The sequence below is a fragment of the Pteropus medius genome, unplaced genomic scaffold (assembly GCF_902729225.1).
Source record: "Pteropus medius unplaced genomic scaffold, Ma_sr-lr_union100, whole genome shotgun sequence".
In the NCBI taxonomy this organism is placed as follows: Eukaryota; Metazoa; Chordata; class Mammalia; order Chiroptera; family Pteropodidae; genus Pteropus; species Pteropus medius.
The window spans coordinates 10,725,598-10,745,042 of NW_024352787.1; the positions used below are offsets into that span (position 1 = coordinate 10,725,598).

A 19,445-nucleotide genomic window follows, 5' to 3' on the forward strand; every position below is an offset into this window, starting at 1 on the left:
GTCCTGATGGTTCTTTCAAGCATCTGTAGCCTTGCAATTTATTTTTTTACAATATCCTTTTTGTTGGAATGAGTATATTGGGCATTTGGGCAATGCCAGCTTGCAGAGAGCTGATGGCAGATGGAATGAAATCTGCCTAGTATGCTTTCCCCTCCACATGAGCAGAGAGCCATCCATTTCCTCCATTAAGGAGTTGTCACTCAGCCCACCCAGCTGGAAGACCACTTTTGATAGCCAAGCTGGCTGGTGGCAGACAATTCAGATACAAAGTGCACTTTAGAAGGAAGCTAAAACATCATTTGTAGGAAAATTGAAAATGCATGGCTTCCACCACAGCCAATTTTTTAATGACTGTAATATTTTAAGTGATTATTTTTGCCACTTCAGATTGCTCCTTAGAGAGGAGAGTTTTTTTTAATTAAAATCTAGGCAATGCAAACAGATGAGATATGAGGAGCAGAGAAAGAGAAATAAGATGAATAAAATTAATTAAAATGGCATTGTTGGCAGAGTCATAAATTAGTCACTATCTGGCTGGAAATAAAATATTTTTGTATAGTAGTTTCTGGATTAAAGTGAGATATGTGATTGAGTGATTGGAAATTGACTGACTTATAGCTTACATATCATTGTGTTTCCTAAGCCTTTCACTATGCTATAGATTTATCATATAGAAATACATATTTCCTATATTGTTCAATGGTTTTTAAAGGTACAGACTCTCATGCTATTAAAAAACTCAAAATAAGAAGAAAACGATTTCCTTCATGAGGTAAAATGAATTTCGGTCATTTCCCACACATTCAATTTCTAGGAAATTTAATGCCAGTTAAAAAACTGAAAACTTGGCTACGAACACAGTCCAGGTGCAGGAGGGCTGAAGTGCATGTTCTCTAGTCAACACAATAGATGTGACCATGGCAAGTGAATTTTAGGGAGCTTAAGGAGTATTTTTTCTCATTATTTTCTGGATTCATTAAGCATTCACATTTGAACCACTTTATACTAAAATTCATAAAGATTCAATTTATTGTATATTTGGTGACAAGTGTATAATTACTTGGCAATAGTTATGACAACTCTAAAATGGCAATAGTGACAGATTTGAATTGGAGTAATGAGAGGAAGAATAACAATGTAAAATTCTATAGGGAAGTTGTTAACCTTGTCTGTGGGGATCAACTTGACTTTCACAGTGTCTGAGGATTTCAAACTTGCCTCTTCAAATTAAGGCCAAATATGCAGAACATGGGAGCCTGCAAGACACTGAGGAATGAAAGGGCCAGGCTTTATAGTAAAACATACTTGGCTATGAAAATCAAAGCTATTTGATCTTGGGGAAGCCACTTGGCCTCTCTGAGCCTCTGTTTTTTCATCTATGTAAGGGGGATAACTATGAGGATCAGATGAGATATAGTAGGTAACAAACCTACTAAAGATTAGTGAATCTTAGGAAATCAGTAAATATTAATTTCCTCCCCCTGTTTTTGTCCCCATCTTCATTCATTCATTTAACAAACTTTAATGAGTTTCACTATGCAAGTTATTGTGCTATGTGCTGTCTAGGTACAGCACAAAGCTGATGGAAAATGCTATGATGTTTTTGATGTTCATATAGAATAAAATAAATTTTACTTACTGAATATTGTCATAACTTAATTAGTGATTAAATGTGTCAGCTTCAGACCAAAAACAAACAAAAAAATAGGTGCATTAGACAGGGAGGCTCTGGGGATTTTTTGAATGGTTATTTTCAATAGAATTTATCAAAATTATTTGTTTCCGTGTTACTGCCACTCTTGTCATGGTGATTTGGCTCAATTCCATGTTTCACTAATGCTATTCCACATTAATTACTGTACAAACAGGCCACATTGGGGGAAATTGTGAAAAGCACACTACTTACATTTAACCCTTCATCCCCAAAGTACTCTTATTAGCTTAACAAATTATATTCTGGCTCATTCTACAATATCATGTACCCAGCTCTTGGGGGAAACATGACAATAAGAGCAATGTAATCCAAAGTGAAAAACATCCCAAGCAAAGGGAATTTAGGTAGACAGCATGCAATTAACCAAGCTGGAATCTGGCCAGAAAATCACAGTTAACATTCCGATTCTTAATGGAAAAAGACATGGGAACATGGACTAGCTACAAGTCTTACTGAGCTCAGGTTTATCCTCATTAGAAAGCCAGGACTCAAATCCCACAAGTTACAGACCAGATAGTTTCCAGTACAATGATTTGCAAAGCACATTTCTGGAAAACATATCTGATTTCTTCCTGTTGGACCTTATATTCAAAAAAAAAAAATCATTAAATGAATTGCTGAAACAATTTTCTGGGGTGTTCAATTTCTAAAAGAAAATTTGGGCATTGTAGGAGGCAGGTATTGCTCTGCCAGAGTATTATATTCCCAAAAAGCATGTTTAAAAATAAATTCTGCTTTGAATGTTAATCATCCCTTTCACCATTTGTCTTAGATTTTTTTCATTAGTCTCAACTTACATTAAGACTTTAAATTTTCAGACAAATTAATTTACATGTTTTTATAATTTGGATGTAATGATCTTTGTTTTCCATTAACAATTTAACTATTTGTAACAATAGTATTAGACAGATGACAGCAGAATCCCAGAATGAAAGCTTCAATTCTTATTTAGTATTGAAGATTTGCCTCGTGTCCACTGGGACAATGAATTTGGCAAATGCCTAATGTGTAAGAACTATAAGAAAATAGATAAACTCTCCTGTTCTGACTTAATGCTTCTCCTTAATGGATTGTTTTACTTAATGGCTTTTGTATTCGTTAGGGCCTTTGGTGTTGGTTAAACTAGAGATTTGTCATTACCGGATATTTGTCAATAGTAAATGTAGGAAAGAGAAGGGGTCTAACTGAAAGTAGTAGTAGAAACAAGATTACGATATGACCCTTCTAAATTCTGAATACTTAGTTACTCGAAATCCTTGGCACAAATTTGCAAAATTTAATAATTTAATTTTAAGGGAATTTCTTTCAAATACATGTGATCAAATCACAGCCTATTCTAAAAGACAAACCTTTATAACAGAATCTGTGACATTTAGTGCTGATTTACTTTCCAACACAAGTTGACATAAATGTGTAGAAAGAATAATCTGGAATTCTTTGCTATCCACACAATGAACTAGGGTAATAAATAGAAAAAGATTATCGGGTGCAGGCACAGCAATCAGAGTGGGAAGATTTCTTAAAAATAAAAAATATGTGTAACAGCACCTATCTCACAGTGATCTGCATTTAATCTGTGAGTCAATTCCAGAGCTGACAGAAGCTGATGATTTATGCCTTTGCAATCTGAGAGTAACCAGAGTAGTCAAGCAGATATAAACATTTATTAATGGTGAGTGAGCAAAGCACACACGTGTGCGCACACACACACATATACACACACACACACCCCCAAGGAGCCATGAATGATTGATGCTTTCAAAATACAGATTTTGGCTACCTCTAAAGATGAGAGTAAACAAACAAAATGAAGCAGTTGCTTGACCAATATTCACGTCCATGGCATACTGATCCATTTGGAAACTCTGTTTCATGGGGTACTACTCTTAAAGGGTGAGGAAAACAGAAAAAACACAAACCGAAACCTGCTCACAGCTCTTTCCTAATCATTTGTCCCTGGGTTCTCCTCTGAGTACTTGCAGTTCTCTTTGATGGTGACTCATGGAAAGCAGGCAGCTGCAGCAGCACCTGGTTTACCTTTTGAAAACTTACATTTCTCTTTGAACTTGAAATTAGGATATTTGCAGATTGCGGGACTCGTGTTTGAGGAGTTGAAAACAGATGACTTTGATGAACTTGTCCAGATGTTTCAAGAGTGACTAAGGAAAATTAGTCGCTAAACATCCAGGGTCTTTATAGACACCCATGTTCATCTACTACAGATATAAAACTTGGACGATAGCACCTTTCTCACGGTGCTGGTACCTACAAAGCATTCATGAAATGCCATCATTACTACTATTTCTACTATTCCTATTATTGTTATCATCACTATGATTACTATTATTATTTATTATTTTCCAGTATACAAGCTACTGCAAGTATCATTCTGAGATATGAGAATCCCACTCAAGGTGAAACACTGATTCTTGATACTATATGTTTTTAATGAAAGGGACCAAAAAAATCGGTTCATTTCCTTTAAACCTTGACCACTGTCACCGAGTTGGTGTATCAGAAGTTGCCTTGAGATTAATTATTTTCCCACTTCAGGCAGGAAGAATGTGCCTTCCATTCTTAAATGTGGCACAAACACCCCCAGCCACCCGACAGAGAGAGGCACTGCCCAGGATGGCAGCCATAGCAGCAATAGCTATTCTAGCAACTGCAAATGCACTGGCAGAGTACATTCTGCATCTTTAGAATAGGAAAAACTTACACAAATAATCCTTGATTAGTCTGGAAATTATATACGAAAGTTTAAAAGGATGAAATATTCTGTGAAAGAAGGCAAAATCACCACAACCAATAACTAAGACAGGTAATTCAACATGGACAAGGTTTCAGGCTTCTTGCTTGGCTGAGTCCTCGCTCTGCTTGTTGTGGGAGATCGCTAATGAGGCTGTGGTGCTCTGGGGAGCTTTCTGACTTGCAGCACTATATTTATTGGCATTTAGAGCCCCACCTGTTTAGTAATGAACAAAGGGCTGCTTAGGGATTTGTGGGAAATAAAACGTCATGATGGTAATTAGAAGCATAGAATGTGGTGTGCCTTTTCTTCCGCATGGGCAAGTTCTCTGGAAAAACATTGGAAGATGAATCAAGCAAGGCCATGAATTTGTAAGGAGAATGGAGGAGAAACACGGATAGCTATATAAGAAAAACATTAGTTCTATAATCTTACAGTCCTCCCAAATCAAAAAGTACAACAAATATAAGGCCAGGTTTGTGTTAAAAACTGGTACTGTTATACATCTATTTCATATTAATTAAAGAACCAACAGATGGTAATGGCCTTCTACCAACCCAGGGCAGATTTAAACTGGTGACCTATAATTGCAATTCCCCAGATCACATAAACTCAAGTTAATTACTCTATTAGGTCTTATATCATTCTGCCCTACTTGAGGTAAACAAGGACAGGCTCAGATAAAACGAATTAAATATTCCCAAAGAAACCAAAGAATAAATCTAAAGACGACAAGGAGAAATATGTACTGTGAATGCCAGTGACTCATTTTTATCTTTCCTATTTGACCTGACACTCTCAAATATTATTTTCAAGATCATCAGCTGGACAGTTTATATGCTCATCACTCTCTATTTACTTGTTTTATGAAAGTAGCACTTAAAATCATTTGTTTTTAATAATAAAAACTATTAATAATTCCAATTACATGAATGGCACTGAAACTTAATTCCAGTGGAAACTATTTCTTATTTTGATTGACAAAGGTTACGATACTTGTGTCCAATACAATCAATTTAGTGCATTTGATTTTGATATTACTTTAATAATATATAAGGAAGACATAATTTGTGAAGTCTATAATTTTTCTGTTGTGTTCCTTTCCCTCTCATAACTGGAGCTGTCAGCTCAAGCCTTTGCCTTCTACTCATTTTCCTTTATATTCACCTCTTTGTGGAGCTTATTTTTTCTCAAAGTTTTCAATGAAGAGGACACATATTTATTAAGCCACTTCTATGTGCCAGGCACTGTGCTAAGGGTATTACATGTATTTTCTTATTTAATTATCACAACATGAGGAGCATATTATTATTAGCTCTGTTATAGGTGAGGACACTGAGGAACTGAGAGGTTAAATAACATGGCTAATGAATGGTGAAGCCAAGATATAAATCAAGAGTTAAGCCAATTTTCTCAACACTTGTACGATATCCAGTCCTGTTCACAACATTTTCATCACTGAATATGAAATTCATTTCCTTTGTCCATACACTAGATATTTTTGTTATTTTTTCCAGCTTTTCATCCATGCAATTAATACCTAATAATCTATCATGTACCACACATCGGAAATTCAAAAAAGGTTGGAATAGTCCCTGAGCTTAAGAAGCTAACATTCTAACCAGGGAGAAAGAAACAAATAAAAGATAAAGCAATGTTGTAAATGCTCTCATAGAAGTAAATGTCCAGTGCAATGGAATGTTGAAATGGAACTAGTTTTGTGTAGGTTTTAGTTGAGGCTCTAGGAAAATAGGTGGCGTACTCCAAAGTGAGGTGATGGACCAACTCTAAAGACCTAGCAAAAGAGATGGTAAAAGGGCTCAGTCACTTACTCACATTGAAGGTATATAGCTTGAAGGTGACGTGAGTAGGAAGCTGGACAACAGAGAGACAATTTCTTTAGAGAGGGTAGTGAATATCATTCATGCCCAAGTCAGGGGAGGACGGCATCTGCCCTCCCCTCAAGCCCGGTGTATAGGACTTCAAGGACACCACCTGGAGGACACGCTTTATGGGCTGAGACTAGTGCCTGGAGCTGCCTGCAAGGTGGCTGGTTAAGAAAAGAGATGCACTTAGAAGAAGTAACTGCTGTCCTCCCAATGATGGCGCCAAGGCGAATGTTTACCATAGACTAGGCTTGGGCTGCTCACGCAAGAGGCAACCTAGTTTGTCTAAGAAGGGTTCCCTGGAGGGGCAAGGAGCCCTCAGCAAAAAAAAGTTGTAGTCATTAGCCAGCAGCCCGGTGGCTAAGGCTGTGGAAACAGACATGAAAGATGCATAGGAGAACTGTATCCCAAGCTTTGGTGAGGAGTGGGGAGATTTCCAAAGAGCCTACAGCTACCAACAGAAATAGAGATAGAAGTAGGGATGGATAGATAGATAGATAGATAGATAGATAGATAGATAGATAGATAGATAGATAGATATAGATAGATAGACAGACGAGACAGACAGATAGAGAGGTGAGAGTCAGAGAGAGAGGAGAGAGAGGAGAGAGGAGAGCGCACACACAAGAGTGCCAGCTTTGAGCAGTTGCCAGGACAAGGGATCAGTAATTCTGGCTTATAACAATATCTGTATTTTGTCTCTCCTTCCTCCAGACCCAGCCCTGGAGGGTTCAGAGGCTGAAACGCATGTGGGGTGCTGAGGAAGGAGAAGATGACCACTGCCTGCTGCAGCAACCTAAGCTGGAGGAAGGGAGAAACTACTGGATCATTACAGTGAATTGGTCATATCTGTTATTTAACTGAGACAGTCTGGAAGACTAAAGTGATTGGATGATGTTTTTGGTCTATCAGCCATCTTGGGATGGGCCTTAGTTTTTGTGCAAAGAAGGCAGAAATAAATTTGAATGGTCAGCTGGGAAAATGAATGGCCCTGTTTGCTACAGCCAGTCCCCATCCTCTTCCCCAAGTCCTGTTTGTTCAATCTAATGTTCTAACAGCACAGGGAGGAGGGAGACAACTATATAAAACTTCACACAATGACATCTGAACTGAAGAAAAGCAGGAAAGCACGTCTGAAGGGGTGGGAGTGTGAAATTCCCTGTTGTATTTGTGAGGGTGGAACACAGTGGAGTGAAAGATAAGGATGGAATGTCAGGCTGGGCTAGACCAGAAAGGGGCTTGACTTACATGTCAGGGAGTTTGGTTTGTATCTTGTAGGCTGACACAGGAAGCCATTAAAGGTCTTGAACATGATGTAGTTTCTCTTAAGGAATAATGCTGGAGTTTTTATCAGTGGCATCCCTTTGTATTATCCTTGGCTTTTAACATCCTTGTCACAAGTAGTCTGCTACCGTTAGACTGCTGATTTTATTTAGTGTCCCACTATTTACACTCTACTTTACCTCCCAGGTGGGTTACTGAATGCCTCCTGCCTCCATAAGGGAAATATTTTAATAGTCTTATCATCTTAAGTTTACTTTAGGTCAGAAGTCAATACCTGAGATGGACCAGTAACTAGGATTGTGAAAACAAAATCAGCTGTGGAAGAGAAGGAAGAGACCAGTGTTTGGTCTACATTTACTAAATTCTAATGTATAAAAATTAGTCATCAGGAGAAAGGAACATGTAGTATTACAGTATTAATGGAATAAGGCTGGAGCAAGATCAAGAAATATGGGAAAAACAAGAATCTTTTAACCTATAGTCAGAAAGTTATGGGGAAAAAATGAGAAGATAATTTAAACAATGGATGTTGGAAAGACACAGGAAAAATGGGAGCATGTCAGTTTATATTTATTACTTGTAAGAGCAGAGTCATGTGGCTACTGAGATCAAAATCAAGTCAGATTTCTGTATTTGAATCCTGGCTCTGCCACCGGTGAGAAGTATATTTGAACAAGTTACTCAACATCTCTATGTCTACTTTTAACATCTGTAAAATGGGGCTAATACAGCACCTTCTTTATAGGTTTATAAGGGTCAAATTATATGAGATGAGATATTAATCCTATGTGTGTGTGCGTGCGCACACATGCGTGCGTGTGTGCATACACGTGCCTGGAATAGTAAGTGCTCAATAAAAAGTAGTTCTTATAACTTAGACAAAGAGTATCCTACTTGTGCTTGGACATCTTTTTCTTAAATAAGCTCTATTTTATAATTAAGCATACTTTCTCAATTTTGCTGTTAGACTTACTCTTTGGTTTAGTTAAGATGTAAACATCTTAGAAACTTAGACAAATATCATAATCACTATGTTGTATACCTGAAACTAATATAATGTCGTATGTCAAATATACCTCAATTTAAAAAAAGATCAACATGTCCAAAGTGAATTCACTAACTCCTGTGAACTTGCTTCTCCTTCTGTTTCCTGTTTCAGTGAATGGCACTGCTGTCCACCCAGCTGCCCAAACCTTGTCATTGACACCTGCTATTCCCTCATCATCTTAATCAGTCCCAACCTTCTGTATTCCCTCTCATAAAAATCTCTGAAATCTATCTATATTTCCCACCCCACCCCCGCCCTCTAATTTGGGCCAATACAATCTCCCATTGGATTACCGTTAGCTTCCTTTTTTGGTCTCTCTGCATGCACTCTCTCTCTTCCATTCCATCTTCCTTTCTTGAGGGGATATTTTAAGATCCAATCTGATTGTATGACTGATTTAGAGCGCTTCTATGATGGCCTATTACTTTCGGGATAAAGTTCAAACTCTATAGCAATTTGTAAGACCTTCAAGGTTTTACAACTGGCCATGTCTCCAAGACTTTACTATCATAAATCTCAACTCAAAAATCTGTTAGACAACTATTTTGAAGACCGTCCAAGACCTTTGCTTTGTGCTCTCATTGTCCAGCCTTTATGTACGTGACTTCTGGTTATAGAAACACTATTCATCCCACCTGGCCAAACTCCAAATTATCTTTAAGTCTCTACTTGAATTCCTTATTCTCCTGAATAGATTTCCTAATCCTTCAAGTCTGGATTTGGTACTGTACATTATACTTCCATAGCACTCTCAATTTCCCCTGCAAACCATAACAATTATGCTATTTTGTACTTGCATGTGGAACATCTAACTGCTCACACTAAGTTGACAGCCACATGAAGGGAAGAAACATATCTGCCTTTTGTGGTTATATTCTCTAGGTTCAGCCCGGTACATGGCACAATGAGCCCTCAAAAATACTTGTTAAATGAATGTTTTTGTAATAATGATTTTCCATCCCTAAAAGAGGAGGTAACATAAATAAGAACATTATCTATTCTTTTACTAATGGGCCTGGTAAGCTTGGCCATCTTTGTACAATTTGGTTTATTGAGCTTTAGGTTTTTTGAGGACAGGAGAAGGAACAAAAGAGCAGTCAAACCTTAACTGTAGCTCCTGGAAAGAAAAGCCAGTTGCCCGTGTCTACTGGATCAAGACTGTCTTCTAAAATGACTTGTCTGTGAGCTGAGTTGATGACCAGGATGTTATCTAAGGCCCAACAGGCTTCGTATACTTCGCCTACTTGGAGATTTTCCTGCTTCCACTGAAACTGGACGTTCTCTCCTTTGGCGTCTTCAGGAAGGTAGAGTATATGGATGATTGTGCTGACATTGGAAGGGGCTCTGGAACAGGGTGAGATGGGGATTGGTACCACAGTAAAGTTAAACAAGGTCTACTTTTTCTTTCTTATAGATCGATTTGATTTCTTAATTAAGACTGTAGTTTCATTATCTTAAAAATATTATATACATTACAGATTAAATACATACAACCTTAAAGGCCTTAAACCTTTCAGTATATGTTGATTATTCGGATGTTCATATTGAGTGATGACAGTTGAAGTATTAAATGTCTTCAAGAGGTTTACCTTTAACAAAAGGCAGGCACTAAGTCAGTAAAGGAATAGATGAAGAGAAAACGGCACACACTTCTATGGAGCTTGTAGAAAATCAAAGTGTGTCCAGTACAGTTTTCCGCATGTGGTAGACAATCAATCTATAGTTTATTTTATTTGATACTAAGAACGAAAGGAGAAAAACTATAAAATTATTCTCTTAATTTTGACTCTTTGAAATTTTGCATCTTTACATAATAGTTATTTTATATTTATTATCCAGATACACTTTTGTTTTGTCTACATGAAATGTGAGGTTTGCCATGAGAATTAAATGCTCTGTAATTCTTTACAATTTTGTGCAGATCAACCTTTAAAAACTTGATATAATTTAACATTATTTTTATATCACATGTGTTAGAATCCAGGCCCTTCTGCTAAATAAGGTATTTTTATTGAACATTTTATTCCACCAAAGCAGAAATCTGCTATAGTAAAAATGATTGATTTAGCCAAGATTAAAAGTGGTATTAAATGCAAACTAGTAGTATTCTGGGATTACTATAAATCAGTTCTGAAAGGAATACAGACAGGATAAACATTTTTCACTCACCAATAAAGCATATATATATCTGTAAAATTGTCAGTGTAGGTTAGTTTATAGATGGTGTACCTTACCTTTGGGGGTAGTCAATTCCCATTTCTTTTAAAATATTTCATGATGATTATGATTTTAGCTCCAAAAGAATTTAAACCAATGAAAATAATATGTTTTAGTTTTAGAAAGTGATTGAAAATATATTCACTCTGATCACTAATGGTAAGGAAAATTTGCATTAATGATATGATAGTTTGATACATGTCTCAGAGTTGAAAATCTCCTTTAGTGAAAAACTGGATGGAATCGGCCAAATGTGATCTTTATATGTTGTAATTAAATGTGTACATTCACTACTTGTCATATCAAAAGCACGTAGCTGTTTTCCAGTAAGAAACAGCTACTACGATTTATCTAAACTATGATATACTAGACAGAGAAAAAATGGAGGTGTGGGTAAAATTCCCAATATTTATGCTGTCTTGCTTAAAGCCATTTATGTATGTATTTAATATGAAAACATTTTTAAAATAGCAAAATGTTTTGTTATATAATTGGTATAGCATGTCAGAGCTTGGCTTGTACCAAGGATCTATAAATTATATGTTATCCTGCTGCAGAGGAAAGCAATTTATTAAAATCCATGAGTTAGAATAACTTTTCTCAGTTTTCGATTAGACTAAAACTTAGATTTGTAACAATTCTTTAAAAAATTTGAAATACTAGAAACTTTGGACAGATTGGTTTTGTATTAACGACTAAGAACCTAATATTTATTCTCCCCCCTAAATAAAACCCAATTCTTTCAACATAGAAATATGGTAAGGAAAACAGCATGTGAAAAGGAAAACTACAAACCGATAGAAAATGTTCTATTTGAGCTATACTAAGAATGAAACCAATTAGAATAACTACTTTATAAAAGTTAAAGGTATTTTTTTCTTCTAATATCTTACCATACTTAAGGATCCATTATTAATTTTGTTTTGTTTTAACCTATGCATAAGTAGTAAACACAATTTGAGTATTCCTAATTTAACCAAATCTTCAACTTGAATGAGCTTCTTCAAATATTCTACCTCACCTTCTAATTGATGGATTTAAAAAAAAATACAGAAAATATAATAAATGATTACAAGCTGTAGCATAATTACGATAATAGAATTTTAGAATTAGCTTTAGGGCATTTAGAAGGAAATGACAGAATTAGAGATTAGATGCAAAAGACCCAGTGGCTATGAACTCACTATTATCACAGATTGGAAAATTTAGTTGGTAATCTGACATATTCCTAGGCCTATAAACCAAGCCATAGCCAGGTCACCTAGAGAGATGGGGGATATTTTCTGGAGGATTCCATCATAAAGGTTATTATTCCAAATATGCTTTGACCAAAAATAGTTTGTTATAGCTGCTATTGACAATGGAAGTTCCGAATGGCAAATGACATTTTTAACGGTACTTCTTAAAACAGGGCAGATCATAATATAAGTATCCATGTAATTCAACGTTACTAACAACCAGAGTACTCTTAACTATGAAGAATTAAGTCAGGTAGATGAAGACGGCAAATAGAAAGGTAAAAATCCACCTATATTAGAACTTATGAAAATACTTTAAATTATAACAAACCTAATTTTCTCAAGCTGAATCCAGTCTGTGGTATTATTCTTGGCATATGACACGATGATGTTAGGGTCTGAATAACTAAAGCGACATGAACCTGAACCTGTAAATAGCAATGTTGCAAAGTTAAAAAACAGTGTAATTACATATTATCCTTCTTGATAAATACTTTAATTTTCTACTCATTTAGATATTTATCTCATTATTTCCTAATTCTTCTAACTATGTTAGAATTTCTTGTAATCTGTTCTGATAAATATTATTTGATAAATAATTTTGGGAATCATAAAACAGGCAAACAAGGTAAATTGTAGATTTCTTAAATTATAAAATAATCATTTAAGTGCTATGCCAAGAAACATCTAAATATTATAAAATGATTAAAATGCATCATGATTTTTGCAAGTTAATATCAATTAGTAGTGATTGCATTAAATGATATATAGGTCATTAAATTGAATGAGAAATAAAAACACCCTTCTTTTGTGTATGTTTTATTTAAATGATGAGAGTAAATGAGAAACTAAAATATTAAAAAGAAAATTCAAGTACTAAATGAATGAGAACTACTGAAGATATGATTGATATTATTTTATTACAGCCCAACATTAAAGATTTAAGAGAAGGACATTCTATCCCATTGTGACTATTTGGTGATTATTTCTCATTATTATTTTCAGTATTAAAAATATGAACAACAAAGAAAGTTTTAAAACTCTGATAAGAATGTTTCTACATGTTCGATCAGTTAATATAATAAAACGTAGTATATCTGTAATTTCAAAGATCCTCTCAGGATTACCCAAACAGCCATGGAGCATATGCCAGAAGTTTACTGTAACTGAACAGCAGGATTTTTAATACTATATTAAAAACAAATGAACCAAAAGAAAAAAAAGAGTGCAATTTATGTTCAACCTACAGCCATCTGCTAAAGGAGCCTGGTTTTCAACAAATGGCATCTGTTGACAGTTTTTACATTTGTAGCACTCAGGAGTTCCAGGCTTTAATCAGACTCATTTATTTTATTTCAGTGGTATTTAGTCCAACACCAGTTAGCTTGCAATCACCAAAGCTGGCAATGTGCTAAAAGGCCAAACAGATTTCCCAGACTTATTCTTATAGCCAAAATATAGGTCAAAATGCATGAAAGAAAAGGCATTCAAAGAAAAGCTACCCAGAGCTCAAACAGAAACCCACCTTATGCCATTTTGATCATTGCTAAATTCTACCTTTCATAAGCAGCTGCTTAAAATAAGTATCAAACTGTGGGGCTGGAAATGGAAACAGCCAGGATTATGTGGGACAAATTTCAACATAAACAGAAATAAGGTCTGACAGACAATCTGTTATTTCAAAAGAAATTTAAAATTAGCCTAAAGAATTTAAATGGTATTTATATGCTTCCTTTATGTTGTATATGCCATAAGCACTTAAAAGTAAATGTATAAGGTGAATCCCTGAAAAAGGAAAAGATAGGACAAATGATAACCAAAGATGTTCCTCACAGAATGCAATTCCTTGCAAATTGTTTACAAATTAAGAGTGAAGGTAAGCTGATAAACATCAAAATGAAAATGTGTCCAGCTATGACCTTGATAACACACATGACTTCTATTTTCTTACGCTACCATCTCAACGTTATGAGATTAAGTCGATTATGCACCCATAAAAGAAAAAGGCACCTGGCAAGTGACTCACTTTTTTCTCAGCCACTTAGCTACACTTGGACAGGGCATGGGCATCTAAAGAACAAATAAATGAACAAACAAAACAGAAACAAACTTACAGATACAGAGAACAAATTGAGGATTGCCAGGTGGGAGGGAGATTGGGAGGCTGGGTAAAAAAGGTGAAGGGATTAAGAAGTACAAATTGGTAGTCATAAAATAGTCATGGGATGTAAAGTACAGAATACGGAATACAGTCCATAATATTGTGTTAGGTGGGTACTAGACTTCATAACTTTTGTTAGAGGAAGTCAGGCCAAGATGATTGCTCTGTCAACTAATTAATCAATGAGTAAACCAATTAATAAATATATTTCTTATATCAGAGGTACATGTAAACTCAAAAGCAGATCATTTTATGAACTATATAGATGTCTAACCAATGTACTATATACTTGAAACTGATTTAAATAAATATATATTTTTTAAAAAGCGTAGTTACTTTCTTGTGATTCAGTCCCACTTCTCTTTGGCTGTCATTCAGGAAAAACAGTCATTCCCACTTAAGAAGTAAAACATTATTTAGTACTGACATCTACATAAGGCTCTTGTGTTGACACAATAGGTCCTCATGACTCTTGTGTTGGCTGTTCCTTCTGCCAAGGTAACTCTTTTACACAATTCAGACCTCTGCTCAATGTTTACATCCTCAGAGGCCTCTCCTGGCTACCTTCGATAAAATGCTACCCCTCACTTGCTGACCCCTGATTCATTTTCTTCATTGCATTTATTACTCCCTGATATAGTCGTTTGTTTGATGGTTGCCCTCTCCCACCAAAATGTTAGCATCTCCAATGCAAAGATTTTGTTTCACTAATCCTGTCTCCCCAGTGCCTTGAGAGCTGCTTCACACAGAAAAGGAGCTCAGTGAAGAGTTGTTGAATGAATGAATGAATGAATGAATGAATGACATCTAGAAAATAGTTAAACTCTAGGAAGTGAATCTTTTGGAAATATGATGATACCATTACTACTACTACTACTATTACCACAACTATTTATTATCTCATTATCATCATCATCATCATCTCTTTTGTATTCTTCTTTTCGGCAGGATAAAGAGACGGGGGTGACCTATAGCCTCTGTTCACGACTGTAGCGATAGATGCTCTTCTAGGAAGAGTCTGATGGCAACACATTCAATCTCTCGTGCTGAATGTTGTTTGGGTAACAAATTACAGAGTTCAGCTGATGCTGCATTTCTGTTCCTCTATTTAATATCTTTCCGTGGTGATGGAACAAGCTGTAAGTATAAATTAACTTCATTTGGTTGAATAAAAATATGGCAACTACTTTGATATTTCTTGTGGGGGCTGCCTTAACTAAAACAGACAAAATCATAACTATATTTGCAGACCAAATGTATTCCTGATTAACTCCTAGTTCATTCTTGTCACCCAGTTCTAGGATTTAAGACCACAGTGGGAAGACACTTAACAGATCATGAAGAGGAATACCCTCACAATGAGTTTCCAGGGGCCCAGAGAGGCTCCATCACTTACCCAAGGTTATGAGGCAAGGTCAACTGGCAGAGAAAGAACTAAATGGCCTTACTCCCAACCCAGTGCTCTTTTCCCTTCCCTATTTGTACTCACAACAAAAGTTGTCAAAAAAAAATGAGTCATAAAGGCATGTAAACATGCTGTACAATATTCTGAATGTAAAAAAAAAAAAAATCCATGGCTTAAAATATCTACATTGAAAAAAGTATTATTTTTCCATTAATCACTATTACTTACTGGGAATGAGAACACTAGCTGCAGCAGTATATAGAAATCTCTACATATGACTACAGCGATAGGCAAAAGCAACAGTGTAAAATAAAGGGAATGTGATGGGAGTGATTGGTGTTCGGAAGGGAAAGATGAGGCAACTTGGAAGAGGGTATGATAGAAGTATGGAAATGACATTTATCACAATGTAAACACATATGTGTCAATATAACATACACAAATGTAACGCTTAACTCTAACATGCTAGTGTTTACAGTGGACAGTATAGACAGACACGGATTTACCCTGAAGCTGATGAATCTGAAGCTTCAGGGCCCCTCCCTTGTAAAAGCACCTTCCAAGCTCTGGGAGGAGGTCCAGCAATGTGTCCAAAAGACTATGTTTTATGACATTTACAACTGGTTAACACCACTGTCTTGATTCTGACTACTCCCTTACTGTGTTCCCTTCATGTTAAGTAGCATTGGAGAGGTATTTTTGAGATCCAGCCAAAGTTAAGTTTGAAATAACATTATTTTGGGTTAGTGGGATATGGTAATGTAGTTTTGCAGGTCCCTTCTGTTGAGTTAGTGTAGTCATTCTCAGGGTACAAAGAGCTTCCAGGAACACTTACCACCCACTACGCTGATGCACCTCTGACTCAAGGACAAGGGTGAAAAACTTTAATGAGTGACGTCAATTCAAAGAGTAGTTAAGACTAGTCACTGCACAAGAAAAGTTAAAATGACCTGAAATCTTATAGTTCATATATGAAAGAAATATTATAGAGATCATTCAAGTTGATAATGATACTCAATATTTAAGTAACATTATCATTAAGGAGTTCTAAAGGTATAATGTTATTTAAAAAACAAAAACAAAACTCTGACCCACCAAGCTCGAAGCGGAATTATCTTTCTATTTTCTCTATAGGAAATGTTATAAAATTACCTTATGACAGGTGATTTAAGAAAATGCAGCCAAAATTTGTAAGAAAAAAAGTATTACAAGGTATTTCGGTTTAGTTAACAAAGATGTTATGCTATATTTCTGGATTTTGTGATGTTTGTGGTATTGTCAGCTTCTAAAAATCTGTAATTTGTTGTGATTTTTTTTTTCACTCTAAATATTTAGAGTGTACCTAATCTTGAATGTGTAATTTTGTGTTTTTCCCCCCCTAGAGACCCTGGCTGTTAGCCAAATTGTATAAGCTCCAAATGCGAACTCACAAAACCCAAATCCACCCCTGTTCAGAGCATGTACTGTGTGTGTGTCCCTGCGTTCACAAATGTCTTCAATCACAAGTCCAAATTACGCAGTTTGTTTTCCACTTTGCTTAGCATGGCACATTCAAGCGGTAAATGTATTTTAATGCAGGACAACATTACAAAGAAAATAAGAAGTTATAATTTCCTTCTCTCTTAGTTAAGGCAGATATGGCTCAATTAAAATGTTCTTAAAAGGAAATGATCACATTACAACTGGATTAACATTGATGAAATGACTTTTAAGTAACTGTTTGCTTATACTAGAGAAATGTCATTCATTTTTGTATATGTTGGGGATGAACCTGAACGAAAACTACGTTGACCCTCATGAACCTCAGGGGCTCAACAAAAGTCAGAGAGAACCTGTAACTTCTGGGACTTGATAACTGGAGTGCTTCTGCACAGTGCTGGCTGGGAGAATCTTAAAGAGCTGTTACAGTTTATAATGCCAAGAATACACAAGCACATGAACAAGTAGCAATAATGTGCAAATCAATGAAGCCCATAATAAGCACTTTGAAAATCTGTTCATTGTGCAATAGCCCATTAACATAATACATATGTATGGAGATTACAAATACCTGCTAGGCAGGAAGCTTCTAAAATTCACAAATAAACTTCTTCCTTTTTCCCCCATCCTTCTTGGGTGGTTATCATAAAAACAACTTAAAGAAGAGCCTGATTTGGTATAAAATCAAGGCCATTTAAAAAACAGAAATATTAATAATATCTTGTATTAAAGATTTAAGACTTATCCCCTTCCTCAGAACAATAGCCATACAGGTCCATAATCCTTTGAGGTAAGATAAATATCAGAGGTAAAATAATTATTTACTTAATTAATTTAAAAATTTCATAAAGGTAATATGGCACATATATCATATATTATGCAACATTCTCAGCAAAGTCTGGGGCAATACTCTATAACCAAACACATCAATATTTCTGCAGTGAAATGTATTAAGATTCACATAAGTGGTATAAATAAATATTATGAATTGCCTTAAATCATTTCAAGTCAGCTCTTACTGCCAAATGAATTCAGGTCATGTCGGGCTTTGCCATCACGTAAATGAAAAAAAATAGGTTTGTGGTTTTTCTGAGTTTTTTTGTAATGTGGAAATTATAGATTAGGGATTGTGAGCCTGTATCTTCAGTAGCCCTCTCTATTTCTTTTTACTTTCATAGTAGAAGGATAAATCATATCCATAGTTTTAGTCTCCCAAGGCCTGGGTAGTTTTATTTTTATTTGGTTATGCCCTTCTCCACAGAGCCCAGGACTTTTCAAAGTAAATCAGAGCAGAAACAATAGAAGGAGCTACTGTCCTCTTGGGGGTTTGGCAGTCGTTGCCTGGAGCAGCCTCTTTTCTCAAAGCTCTGCCTGAAGAACAAGCTGTCTTTTAAAATGTTCCACAGGGCCACAGAAGGAGGAGAGAACTGATCTAGCAGAATTTATAGATGAGGAAAAGTACTGCCTGAAATCATGCCTCTAGATGTGGAGCAAGACCCACAAATACTGACGGCGGCTGGAGGAGTGTCTGGGCAGACCCCTGCTGAGGATTCTGGCAGCACATGTGCTGCCACTGCCATCACTCAAATCTCAGACCTCAGAGACAAGCAGGGCTCCAGAAGCTGCATGTAAACAACAGCATTTGATATAGAATGATCATAAAATTATGAAATGGATGTAATCTGGGTACTTAGAACTCCTTTCTATAACTGTTGTAAATCTTAGCAAGATCAACACATCCTTGCACCTTTACAAGGTAGGTAAATGGAGAACAGGACCATTAACTCGAGGTTGTAGTGAATGGAAAGAGAGAAAGATCAATGGGAAACTTTTAGAGAAGCTTTTAAAAAGCTAGACCCTATCACTCCCAGGGAATGTTACATGTTACCACAGGCTAGGGTATTCAAGAAAGAGACTTGCCTCATTCTGTATTGTGAAGGTGATGAGCAACTTGAAGATATTGGAATAATAAGCAGTTATGGCAATTATTCATCCTTTTCTTACTAAGAGTGATTTTTGAGGACAGTACTTGCTATTCACTAGGGAGAAAATAATCTTATTGTACCCAAAGGCATCAAGAAACACAGTAAAAGCGTATTTGTTATTTTGCAATTCTACTTCAACACTTGATCTTAGCCAAAAGGCCAAGAAGTGATGCAATTCTTCTTCAAAATTTGGTGGAAGTCATGGACTGTTATAATACAGATGATCAATATTTTAATAGTTTTACAAAATTCTGTTCAAATATTTCATTGAAGGCAGCT

At 35.8% G+C, this 19,445-nt stretch overlaps 1 protein-coding gene across 2 annotated transcripts in view; it reads right to left on the bottom strand.

Annotated features, from left to right (window-relative positions):
• RELN (reelin) overlaps positions 1–19,445 on the bottom strand; it is a 458,093-nt gene that overhangs the window by 189,322 nt on the left and 249,326 nt on the right. For both annotated transcript variants that reach the window (XM_039849355.1, XM_039849356.1), the window contains 2 exons: positions 12,468–12,564; positions 9,785–10,025 (listed from right to left, as the gene is read on the bottom strand). In XM_039849355.1, coding sequence (XP_039705289.1) covers positions 9,785–10,025; positions 12,468–12,564 — 338 coding nt within the window. The remainder of the gene's footprint in view (positions 1–9,784; positions 10,026–12,467; positions 12,565–19,445) is intronic.